This window comes from Grammomys surdaster, unplaced genomic scaffold, assembly GCF_004785775.1.
Source record: "Grammomys surdaster isolate TR1022 unplaced genomic scaffold, NIH_TR_1.0 187, whole genome shotgun sequence".
Taxonomy (NCBI): domain Eukaryota; kingdom Metazoa; phylum Chordata; class Mammalia; order Rodentia; family Muridae; genus Grammomys; species Grammomys surdaster.
The window spans coordinates 8,167,728-8,180,680 of NW_021604632.1; the positions used below are offsets into that span (position 1 = coordinate 8,167,728).

Here is a 12,953-nt window from a genome sequence, read left to right on the forward strand (position 1 = left end):
ATGCAAACAGAGTTTGTAAAGCCAAAGTAGATTATGTCACCCTTTACCTAAAAGGCCCTCCAAACAGCTAGGTGAAGCTAAGACAAGATATCGTAGTAAGGCAGCTTGGGTGACAGTGAGTTCAAAGCCAGCCTGAGCTATACAGTAAGATCTTATCTAAAAAAAATTATGCATATTTGGAGCTGGCAAGATAATTCAGTGGTTAAAAGTAATTGCTGCTTACAGAAGACAAGAGTTCCGTTCCCAGCACCCACTTTAAGTGGCTCACAACCATCTGTAATTCAAGCTCCAGAGTCTTTCCTTCTGGACTCTGGGGACACCCACATATATGTGGCATACACACATATACACCACAAAAAAATAGAATAAATCTTTTAAAATTACATATATATGTATAACATAAAGGTAGATGTGAAAGTCTGAAAACCAAGAGAACTAGCTAGAAAAATACTAAGGAGAAGGTGGAAGAGCACAGGTGGAATACACATAGAGTAAATCAGACATCCCTATACAATGGCCTATGTAACCAGTGCTGTGAACACACACACACACACACACACACACACACACACACACGGAGAGATAGCACTGCCACAGTAGTTATGGCACTCATCACCAAGCCTGACAACCTGGATCCAATCCCCAGATCCCTGAGAAAGAGTCAATTCTCACAAGTTGTCCTCTGACCTCCTCCACACATTTGCCACACACAATAAACATTTTAACAAAACATTTTAAAGAAAGGACAGCCAGACTTGTTACACAGAGAAACTCTGTCTTGAAAGAAACAAAACAACAACAAAAACCTCAAAACAAAAAAGACACACCAAAAGTACTCTAATCAAAGCACAGCCTGATACAGGGTCCTTTTTGGTAAGACTTATTCACTTATTTATTTGCCTGCATGTGTGCCTGTGCACCGCATGTGTGCCTAATGCGGTGGAGGTAAGAAGAAGGTGGCGGATTCCCTGGAACTGGAGATACAGATAGTTATAAGCTGCCATGTGGATGTTGGGAACCAAAGGCAAGTTCTCTACAAGAACAACCAGTTTAACTGCTTTAACTGCTGAGCCGTCTCTCCAGACCCAGAGTAGAGACTTCTCAACAGCTAAGTCCTTTCCAACCTCTGAGACTACACCTTGCCTTTGAATGAAGAGCTCCTGCATCACCCCAAGGCTACAGAATGTGTATTTAGCCTGAGAAGCTCCATCTTACAAAACATTGTAAGACGCTACATTACAAAGCTTACCTAACAAAACACTGAATGAGAAAAAGGAGAGACAAACAACCCAGACCTTAGACTCCATGATTAATTTCCTGCTAGATCCGGAAGTGACTAACTTCAGACTAGATCAAATGGAACAAACTAGCAACACTCTACACCCTCAGTCTGAGCAGGAGGCACTACCCCTGCTTCAGCTTGTCCCTTTTTGCTAGTTTGTGTCTCCACAAGGATACCCAGTTCCAACTCCAGCTCCTAAGAGCACACCCCAGCTCCCCAGAGGATTTGACTGGAATCACATTGTTAAAGAGGGTTTACTTCCAAGGCCCATATGGGGTGAAAAGATGCTTTTCTCTGCCTTCAATCCAAACAGTCACACACAGAGCTGTGACATTTATCTTGGTCCTTGAGAACCATGTCACCTTTTGATCTGGGAGACTAACAGGAGGCAGGGCTAGCACGAAGGAAGACAGGGCTGCTGAAGAGTCTCTAAGCAAGATGCCTAGCAGAGAACCAAGCCCCTAGCATCACTGCCCAGCCACCCTGTCCTGGCACAGCCTGGGGAGCAGGGCGGCACTCACCGTCTGTCACTGCACTGCCATTAGGCACACTTCCCAGATCAACAGTTGGCCCATCCAGGAAAATTGTCAGCTCTCCTCCCGAGACAACACTGCCTTTGTTCTCTGTCTGCAGGTTCAGGGTCAGTTGAGTGTTCTCCACTGTTAGATACAAAATGTAACATGGACAGATTAAGTCAGTGCACAAGTTAGGATTCTTTAAACTAGAGGCCTCCATTTCCCCCACTCTGGCTTCCCAGGCAGGGCTTCCCTGCCCTTTCCACTGTGTCTTGTAAACTGAAAAGCAGCGTGGGGTGGGATGTACTGAGAGGTGAGGCCGGGCATGGTGTGCAGGTGGGAACCCACAAGACACTACTAGCTACAGCATCTTTTTTTTTTCAATTGAAATAAGAAGTTTAATTTAAAATAATGTATCCAAAATATAATCATTGTAAGACAATAGTTAGATTATTTGACATTGCTTTTATGGAAATTCAGAATGTATTTCACAGTTACAGTACATCGGAGAGTACCAAAAGACACTAGTAGCCCTTGGCTGCAGTGTCCGAAGTCCAGCCCTGTCTCCCCCTGACATTCATTTCCATCTTCACATCTATAACTTTTTTCACAGTTGAATATGAAAGCTTGTAGCACCTTTCCAGCAAATCCATAGCAGCTCACTCATTTGCAATTTGAATTTGAGCACAAAGAGGAGTTCTAGGCTGAGGCAAGCTTAAAGTCGGCCTGGACTTGACAGCAAGCTCAAGGCTAGCCCAGGCAACGTGGTAAGACTCTGTGTCAGCAAAACAAACAAACAAACAAACAAACAAACCCAACAGTAACAAAATACAAAACATACACACACACAAATAGGGTTGTCAAGCTTGGCACTAAAATGTCTCTGCTTGACATAAAAAACCCTGAATGAAATCCCTAGCTCTACAAAAGAAATAAGAGGGGCTAGGGGAGGGCAGAATAAATCACTGTGAGAGAGAGAGGCTAGCTGCATTTCTTCCTCCTCGAGATAACAGCTGACGCCGGCTGGCTGAGGTCTTCTCCTTCTCTCACTTTATCCCCCTTTCAAGCACATTTTCCATTTTTTATTGCCACTCTTAAAATGTTATGATGAAGGCTGAGGCATTTCTTGTGAAAACCAAAGCTACAATCTCTTCTTGAAACCATCAAAATAGTGGTCAGTCCATTTTTATTATATATATGTATGTATGTATATATATACATATATATGTATATATATACATGTATATATATTTTTCCCCTTGCCCATAATTTCTTTTTTATATACCTTGACAGATAACACAAGAATGCAAAGTTAGAGGTAGTTTTGTTTATAAAGATAGATGAAAACCAAATCTAGAGTCAGCAAAAATAAAGTACTGAATGTAACACATTTTACTTCAGGAATCAGTGATGAACAACTTAACAGAGACAAGTCAGTGTTAGCTATAGCTTTTTTTTTTAAAGATTTATTTATTTATTTATTTAATTTATTATATATAAGTACACTATAGCTGTCTTCAGACACACCAGAAGAGAGCATCAGATCTTATTACAGATGGTTGTGAGCCACCATGTGGTTGCTGGGATTTAAACTCAGGACTTCTGGAAGAGCAGTCAGTCCTCTTAACCACTGAGCCATCTGCACTGACTGGTCTTCCAGAGGTCCTGAGTTCAATTCCCAGCAACCATATGGTGGCTCACAACCATCTGTAATGGGATTTGGTACCCTCTTCTAGCTACAGCATCTTTACATCAATGGTTTATGTGCTTCCAAGGGAACAACGCTACTGACAGGGCACAGAAAACAGTGGGATCAAGCTGTACTCCTACACTCACACCCCCCAGCTCTAGCTGCCCTGAGTCTGGCCACACTCACAGCTTCCAATCAGTATCTACCTACAATGAACACCAGTTCTCTCCAGTCTGGTCCCGTCAGGAACTGGAACCTCCATCTTAAGGTCTTTTGATAGTTACAAAGAGAGATCCAGCAGGCAGATGTGCACAGGTTTGGGAAGATCCAGTCTCATGCTAGATTCTCCCTCCTCACCGCCCTGCACCCCACCCAGTACTCCATTCCGTGCGTTAGTGGTGGTTACATTACTATATGCTATCAGTGGTTCTCAACCTGCCTAATATGACCCTTTAACACAGTTCCCCATGTTGTGGTGACCCCCCGACCATAAAATTATTTTCATTACTACTTACGTCATAGTTATAATTTTGCTACTGTTACGAATCATGATATAACTATCTGCTGTTATAAATCATGATAGAAACATCTGTTTTCTGATTGTCTTAGGTGACCACTATGAAGGGGTCATTAAAACTCTGCCGGGCGCCCCCCCCCCGCCCCAGGTCTCAACCCACAGGCTGAGAACCACTGCTCTCAATCAAGGTAGTCTATGGATAAAGAGTTTCCACAAACACTAAAGTAAATTTGAACACTTTCTGGGCATCCTTCTCAGGATGGGAGAAAAAGAAAAGTCAGCTTCCAATTTAAAGCAGGCACAGCCTTTGTGAATTTAACAGAAGGGCTGGAGAGAGTCCAGCAGTTAGGAACATGTACTACTTGTCTATAGAACCTGAGTTCCTCTCCTACCAATCACATCTGGCCACTCAAACTACTATAGGCTCCAGCTTCAGAGGATCCAACACCCTCTCCTGTCTCCAAGGGCAGCCAACACCCACACCTAGTCACAAACATATACACACAATTTATAGAAAAACCAACCCGGGGGTGGAGAGACAGATGGTCAGAGGTTAAAAGCACTGGCTGCTCATATAGATGATCTGGGTTCAGTTCCCAGCACCCACATGACAACTCATGACCTTCTGTAACTCCAGTTTCAGGGAACATGACTGGTTCAGTGTTTAAGAGCACTAGCTGATCTCCACAGGTCCTGGGTTCAATTCCTAGCACCTACATGGCAGCTTACAACCTTCTGTAACTTCAGTCCCATGGGATCCAGTGCCCTCTTCTGGTGTACAAAGAAAATACTCATAGGGCCTAACCAAAAGACAAGCAATTCCAGGGTCTCTGAAGTAAGAGAGGGAACAGTGTTCAGGACTTCCAGGCCCCTCAAGGTACCCCACCCTCCCCTTAATCTGTGCCCTGTGCTGGGTCTCTTAGGGTCCTTTTTGCATCTGTCTCTATCTTTGGTTAGTCTCATTGAGAAATTTATTGAATTTTCCATGTTTCTATAAAATAGCAATGGGAATTTAGAAACTCTGATAGCCAAGGGGGTAGAAGGCTTTGACCTACCAGTACTATTTCAGGAACGTGAGTACACCGCCTGGGCTCAGACCATCTAGCCTCAATGCAGCCCTCGCATGACCACAGCCCAAGAAGTATGGAGGCTTGAGACATCCCTGACCATGCTGCTCCTAAATCCTGACCCTGAAACTGTGAAACAAGCCGGGCATGGTGGTACACACAAGAATCCCGGTGCCCAGAAGGGAGAGGCAGGCAGGTTCTCTGAACTTGAGAAACACCTACAGGGCAAGTACCAGGACAGCCAGGGCTACACAAAGAAACCCTGCCTTGAAAAAGCAGTAAAAGAAAGGAAAGGGCCAGGCAGTGGTAGCGCACGCCTTTAATCCCGGCACTTGGGAGGCAGAGGCAGGCGGATTTCTGAGTTCGAGGCCAGCCTGGTCTACAGAGTGAGTTCCAAGACAGCCAGGGCTATACGGAGAAACCCTGTCTCAAAAAAACAAAAAAACCAAAAAACAAACAAAAAAAAAAAAAAAGGAAAGGAAGGGAAGAAAAGGGAAGAAAAGGGAAGGAAAAGGAATAGAATGAAATGATTCATGGTTTTGCTTTGTTTGTTTGTTTTTTTGGGGGGGGCACTGCTGTTTTCTAATGTGGTTGATTTAAATATCTACAACAGGCAGCATGGGGGCTGGGCAGGCAGTGCGGTCATGTCCAATCTCAATGCTGCTGCCAAAGGACTGACTCTGCAAATCACAACTTACTGAACTTCGGCACTGGTTCCCTCTGTAGCAAAACAGAAGAATCACTGCACATTCTGCGGAGGACACTCGTGAAGATTGGGATGGCACCTAGGAAGTTCCTAAGCTGCCATTTTTACTGCCTATCTTGACCTTCATGTCCGAAGGCTAAAATGTGCAGCTTCTCCCTAACCTAGCCCGGGATTAACTTTCTTGTAGTCACTAGACCTTTCTCTAGGACTTCTTTAGGTTGCAGCAGCAAACTCCTTAAAACCTTCCAGGCCATATAACCATGACAAGAGAACCGAGGGCATACAGACAGCAGCCAAGCAAGGCTAGGCTGGAGCCACCATGGCCAGCTCCTCTAAGAACACACTTGGAAGATGTGTGACAGACTATCTGCAGGGATTCTCAAGTGGTTTTTATAGAAGAGACAATTTTCCAGAAGGAAAAAAAAAAAGTCCTAATAGCTTCCAATTACCTTTAAATAATTCAGACAAAGAAATGCACACAGGAAGCTGGGAGACAGCTGAGGACCAGCATGGGATTCCCCACGCACAAGCATGAGGACTTGAGTGGAATTCCCCACACCCACCAAAAAAAAAAAAAGCTAGATACGCGGGCTTAGTGGTTTAAGGAGCACAGGCTGTTCCTGCAGAGGACCTGGGTTCAATTCTCAGCACCTTCATGCCAGCTCACAACTGTCTTATACTCCAATTCCCATGGTTCCAACACCCTCTTCTGGCCTCCAAGGGCACCAGGTATTCACATGGTACACAACACACTTACATCCAGGCAAAACACTCAAACACATAAACAAAAATAATAGTCATATTAAAAGAAGAAAGCTTTCTAGGCCCTGATATGGCTGCACGCCTGTCACCCCAGCACTGCCAGATGTGGATGCAAGTGGATGACCATGGTTTGCTGGCTACCAGCCTAGCTGCAGACTCAGTGAAACTCAGTCTCAGAGGAATGAAGTAGGGACTGACGGAGCAGAACACCTGACGTCCTCCTCTGGCTCCCCTACACACCCTCACATGCACCATGCACAGGCACATCGCACACAAATGCACCACATACAGAGAAGATGAAATGTCACTGTGATGTCAGGTGGAGGCTGCTACTAGGTGACTCCTCACCCTTCTGATTCTATATATTTATGAATTTCATAATGAGCAGTAGGAAAAGTTTTTTTTTAATTGGCAAAGCTATTAAAAATTTAAACCAGTGAGAACAGAACACCCCATTATTTTCTAAAAATAATAATAAAAAAACCCCTGAGCCATGGGAGACTTACAATGTATAATGGGACTAAAGAAACCATTAGCTAATTGAGTGACAGACTGGAGCATACAGAGGCTGAAAGGCTCAAGTGTGGCTGAAAAGCATACACTGGAATCTTAATTATAAACAGCAGCCTCGGGATCTCACCTCCAGGCCCTCTGGTTCCCTCACAGCCACACTCAGGACTCTACAAAGGCCCTTGCTCTTCCTTTCAGCAAGTCTGTCTACCACTGTGGGAGGTACTGTCTAATAATCAGAACCTAACTGGGACCAGTTTACTTCAGAGGCTGAGGCAGGAGGACTGACTTGAGTTCAAGGCTGCATGGTCGACATAGTGAGTTCCAGGCCAGCCTGGACTACAGTAGGAAAAAGGGAGCTGGAGAGATGGCTCTGTGTTAGGAGTACTCCACTCTTGTAGAGGACCTGGATTCGAGTCCCAGCATCCACATGGCAGCCCACAACATCTGTAACTCTAGGTCCAAGGGACACAATGCCCTCTTCTAGCTTCCTTAGGCACCAGACATGCACATGTACAGACATGCATGCAGACAAAATATCCATATATGTAAAATAAAATTTTTAAAAGGGGGAAAAAATTCATGAAACATAGGCAGAGCTGGTAAGATGGCTCAGTGGGTAAAGGTACTTGTTGCTATGCCTGATGACTGAGTTCAATCCCCCACATGGTAGAAGAAAAGAACTGACTCCTAGAAGTTGTCCTTTGACTTCTACGCATGAGCCACAGCAATCCTGCTCTCCCACCCTCCACCACCCTACTCCCAACACACACACACACACACACACACACACACACACACACACACACACAATTAAAAAGAAACAAAGCTATCAAAATTAGACTCTGCTGCTCAGTGGCAGAACATGTCCTTAGCATCCATAAGGACTGGGTTCAATCTCTAGCAGGAAAGGGAGAGAAAAGGAAAGGGAAGAGAAACAGAAAGGAGAAGCCCCTCATTGTTCAGGGCACTTTCTGTAACCAGGCTGAGATCAGCAGCAGCCCACCGTCCCCCGCCTCACAGGCCCTGCTCTGTCTGGGTCCTACAGTCCACATGGGTATACCCTGTACTCACTGTAATGTATGAGAACAAGAGAAAGGTTTGCTCTGTGGGGAAGCAGAATGCAGGCAAGCTTCTGTTCTTTTTTTTCATTTTCATGTGTGCATACCTGGTGTGCATGCATGTATGCGTGTCTTGCACTTGTATGTTCATGTGTGCTCAATCCTGAGGTTGACACTGGCGAGCGTCTTTGTGTACTCTTCTATCCATCCATGGAGGCAGGGCCTCTCAGTCAAACCCAGAGTTTCTAATCACTAGACCATCCATGGAGGCAGGGTCTCTCAGTCAAACCCAGAGTTTCTAATCACTAGACCATCCATGGAGGCAGGGCCTCTCAGTCAAACCCAGAGTTTCTAATCACTAGACCATCCATGGAGGCAGGGCCTCTCAGTCAAACCCAGAGGTTTCTAATCACTAGACCCGCTAACCAATTTCTAAGAATCCTCTTGTGTCTCTCTGCCTTTGGTGGCGAGGATTACAGGTGAACAGCCATGACAACCACCTCGATTGTTTTGTTTTGTTTTGTTTTGTCGAGACAGGGTTTCTCTGTGTAGCCCTGGCTGTTCTGGAATTCACTCTGTAGACGAAGCTGGCCTTGAACTCAGAGATCTGCCTGCCTCTGCCTCTCAAGTACTAGGATTAAAGGTGTGTGTCACCACCACCATCACCACCACCACCACCACCACCACCACCACCACCACCACCACTCAGCTTAAGTACTCACACTTGCAAAGCAAATACTTTAACCAGAAAATCACCTCCCTAAGCCAGATAAGCAAGGTTTTTAAGATAAGCCTAATTGCATACAGCTTGGTGGTATACACACATAATCCCAGCACTCAGGAGCTCAAGAAAAAAAGGATCAGGAGTTCAAGACCAGTCTATCTCAAACAAACAAAAAAGAGGATGGTAGCGCACACCTTTAATCTCAGCACTCTGGAGGCAGAAGATCTCTGAGTTTAAGGCCAGCCTGGTCTACATAGTAAGTTCCAAGTTAGGCAGGGCTACAAAGTGAGATCTGTCTCATACAAACAAAACAACAAAAAGGACACTGGCAAATAGGCAAATATAGTAAGGAAAAAAAAAGTCAAACAAGAAAGGAGGACGGAAGAAACTAAGCTGGGAAAAGCTTTGGGGTGGAGAATCTCACTACTAAGTGAGGAATGAGTAAAGATGGGGAAGATGTTGGGAAGAGCCATGTAGGTGTCCAGTCAGGCAGAGGAAAAAACAAGGCCGAAGTCAGCTGGCTTGTCTGGGGAAGGGCAGGGAACCTGGGGTGGCTAGAGCAGGTCAGAGCAGGAGGCAACTGTGAGCAATGTGTTAGAAAGAACCTTGTAAGGCCCTTGGCATTTACTTTGCATACGACAGGGCTCCAGGGGACAGTTGTGTGCAAAGAAGTGACTCTGACTGCAGGGAAACAAGGCTGAAGTAAGCCAAAGCCTACTAGGAAGGCTCTGCAGAGGCACAGGTGTGGCAATCTTACTGTCTCTTGAGAATGCAGCGTCTAAGAAAACTTGCCTAGGCTTCCTTTCTCTCTGGTACTTGATAGGAAAGACCCCTAAGAGCACAGCCACAAGTCTGCAGCCTTCAGAAAGCCAAGCTTTAGAGAAAGAGCAGGGACTGCAATCAGGGGCTAATTGAGAACATGGGTTGGCAGAAGTTGCATTCAATTAGGGCAAAATGGAACATATAATAATAAAAATACTTCTCTGGCAAGAGACATCAGTTCTCCTAAAAAAGCCAAAAGTGTGAGCTCAAGCCAGCTTCAGCAAACGTACTTGTCACACATGACCATGGTCTTCTGTTTGAAGTCCCAACCAGTCACCAAAATCTGCTCCTTTATAGAAGTGGGCAGACCACAAGAGGGTGGCTTCTAGGATCTGAGGGAAAGCAAGGACACTGTAAAAGAACCTTTTACTAGACAGCAAGGATGCCAACCACACAGCCACATGGAGAACAAAGACACCAGCCTGGGGCAAGCTAGTGTGTTCACTCATATGCTAATAGAAACAAGGGATAGAAGGACACACTGAACTACTTCAGGGATACAGCAGCCAAATCCAGAATGTAGGAACCTGGTCAAAATAAACTGCCTTGTTCATTCAGCAACAAATTCAACAAATTAAAAGGAGCAAAAGGAGAGAGAGCCTTGGGATAAAGACGCAGACGTGGAGTTCTCATCTACATTCAGATTCAAATCAGCCAAATGCGGAGACAAACTTGTCGATGGCCGATGGTGGATGGCCGGCAGTGTAGATCCGTAATCCCAGCATTTGGGAGGCAGCAGCAGGATGATGCTGAGTTTGAGGTCAACCTGAGCTAAAAGCAAGACCTTATCTTAAAAACACACAGCCAAGTGTAGCAGCACACTAAGGAGCCAGCAGAAGCATCAAGTGCATCCTTGGGTACACTACAAATTTGGAGTCAGGCTGGGCCACGTTTGACTCTCTTTCAAAAAAATAAACTCTTCTAAGACAACTGGAGAGACGAACAACAAACAAACAAAACCTGCCTGAGTAGTTAATGGAATTAAGTGATTACCATAAAGGGGCTTTTTAACTATAAAAATAACACCAAGAGCTACTGTGTTTTCAGTGCTAGAGAACAGATGTGGGTCTCTGCATCCCCACAAGTGCTCTCCCATGAGCTATACAACAGCCTGAGGATCACGGCTCTTAAGAGCCCTTATCTTCAAACCAGGCATGGGGGTGCAGTCCCAGCCCTTGGAAGGTGGAGGCAAGGGAATGAAAAGTCAAGGTCTCGTCCTTGGCTACACAGCAAGTCTGGGATCAGCCTGGGTGATTCTGCTGAAAACAAAACAAAACCAAAAACCAATGAATAAGTAAGTCATTGTCTCTTACACTTACTTCTCACAGATGAGAAATGTCTACAATTTAATTAGACTGACAGAAGGTGAGATTAGAAGAGACAGAAATGAACATTTGTAGATAGGATGCCCTCTTCTAAGATCCTCAGGCACCATGCACAGACTCATACACATTAAAGATAAATCTAAAAAATATTTATTTCTATGTTGGGGGGAGGGGTGTATGCATGAGAGTAAAAAGTGCCTGCCAGAAGAGGGTACTTGATCCTCTGGAGCTAGAGAAATGGTATGTGAGCGACTCAGTGTGGGCTCTGGGAACTAAACCAGGGTCCTCTGGAAGAAAAGCAAGCACTCTTTAAAAAAAAAAAAAAAAAAAAAAAAAAGATTTATTTTATGTAAATGAGTACACTGTCACTGTCTTCAGACACACCAGAATGTGCATGAGTGTTGTGTCTATACATATGTCTCTGCACCATGAGCATGCTTGGTGCCCACAGAGTTAAAAACAGAGCATCAGATACCCTGAAACTGGAGCTAGAAATGGTTGTGAGCTGCTATGTGAGTGCTGGGAACTGAACCTGGATCCTCTGTAAAAGCAGTCAGTGATCCATCAGTGACCACTAAGCCATCTTCTCTACAGCCCTGTAATTTTTTTAAGGGAAAACATCTATAACTTTTATTAACAGTTAGAGCCACTGGGATTCACAGAAAACAGGCTGGCTGATCTCAGGAGCCTTGCTTATGCCACCGACAAGGAAAGGGCTTGTCAGTCTTTGCTTGGATTGACCAAAGCAGAGAGCACGGAAGCTAGGCGCCTTCTAGTCAAACTCTGAACAGACCACTTGTCCAAAATGAAAGAAATCCACAGCAACTAGTTTTAGAGGGGATTTGGCTGTTTCCCCCATCGTGCGTGCGTGCATACACACCCATTTTCACATATGTACTTAGAGCCCTAGTGAGGCACGCATGTAGTCAGAGGACAACTTTGGTGAGTCAGTTCTCTCCTTCCACCTGTACACGGGTTCCAGGGATCAAGCCTGGGGCATGAGGCTTGCACGGGGAGCCTGTTTACTCACTGAGCAATTCCACCAGCCCTTAGCTATTCTTTATACTTTTGTGTTTTTGACTGGGCTTCACTATTTTTCAATCTTCCTGTAGGTCAGCATGTTAAGACGCAGGCAGGGTATCTATACGTTAACCAAGAGCACAGCCTTACATACATACAGTTTTTTAAAGGCTCAAAGTACATCAATTATGTAGTAAGAGGACTCTCTTCTTTCTCCTAACTACAAAGTCAGGACATGCTAGCAGCTGTGAGCTACCAATTCCCGACTGCAAAGAACCGATGCTAAGTTCCTTTCCCCTTTGACTTGGATTTTCCCACATGCTATCTGAATGTGCACTAATAAGTATGATGGATACATAGGCTGTGGAAGTTGCCTTCCTTATGCCAACAAAGGGGAAACTGTATAAAGTGAAACTGTCACGGCAAGCTGTAAGAATGTGATCCCATTACAAACTCCAGAGCCCTGGCATAGACACCTTCACATCAGGACTGTCACTATCACAGATCACTATCACACATGTTTCTGTGAATCCCAGTGGCTAGCACAGAGTCCTTTATCATCACTCTCTGACAATTAGAAGTGTATGCCCACAAGAGAAGACTTAGCAGTTTGGAGCACTTGCTGCTCTTGCAAAGGACCCAGGTTCCATTCCTAGCATCCACATGTGGCTCACGCCGTCTATAACATCCGCCTTTCTGGACTTCTTAGACACCAGGCAACACATGTGTACACACAGGTATCGCCCTAGAGATGAAGCCAGGACCTCGTGCCTAAGATGCTAAGGTACACTAACAATGAGCTGTATCCGCAGCCCTGGACACACGGCGCTGTCAAAAGAAAAAAAGGTTTCTTTTTCATCCTAATGGAGAATGCAGATATAAGAATATACATGGAAATCTGGAGAGAGAGAGAGAGAGAGAGAGAGAGAGAGAGAGAGAGAGAGAGAGAGAG

General features: G+C 44.9%; 1 protein-coding gene across 1 annotated transcript in view; it reads right to left on the minus strand.

Annotated features, from left to right (window-relative positions):
* Wwp2 (WW domain containing E3 ubiquitin protein ligase 2) overlaps positions 1-12,953 on the minus strand; it is a 107,362-nt gene that overhangs the window by 70,651 nt on the left and 23,758 nt on the right. Inside the window, exon 4 of the mRNA XM_028768574.1 lies at positions 1,804-1,941. Coding sequence (XP_028624407.1) covers positions 1,804-1,941 — 138 coding nt within the window. The remainder of the gene's footprint in view (positions 1-1,803; positions 1,942-12,953) is intronic.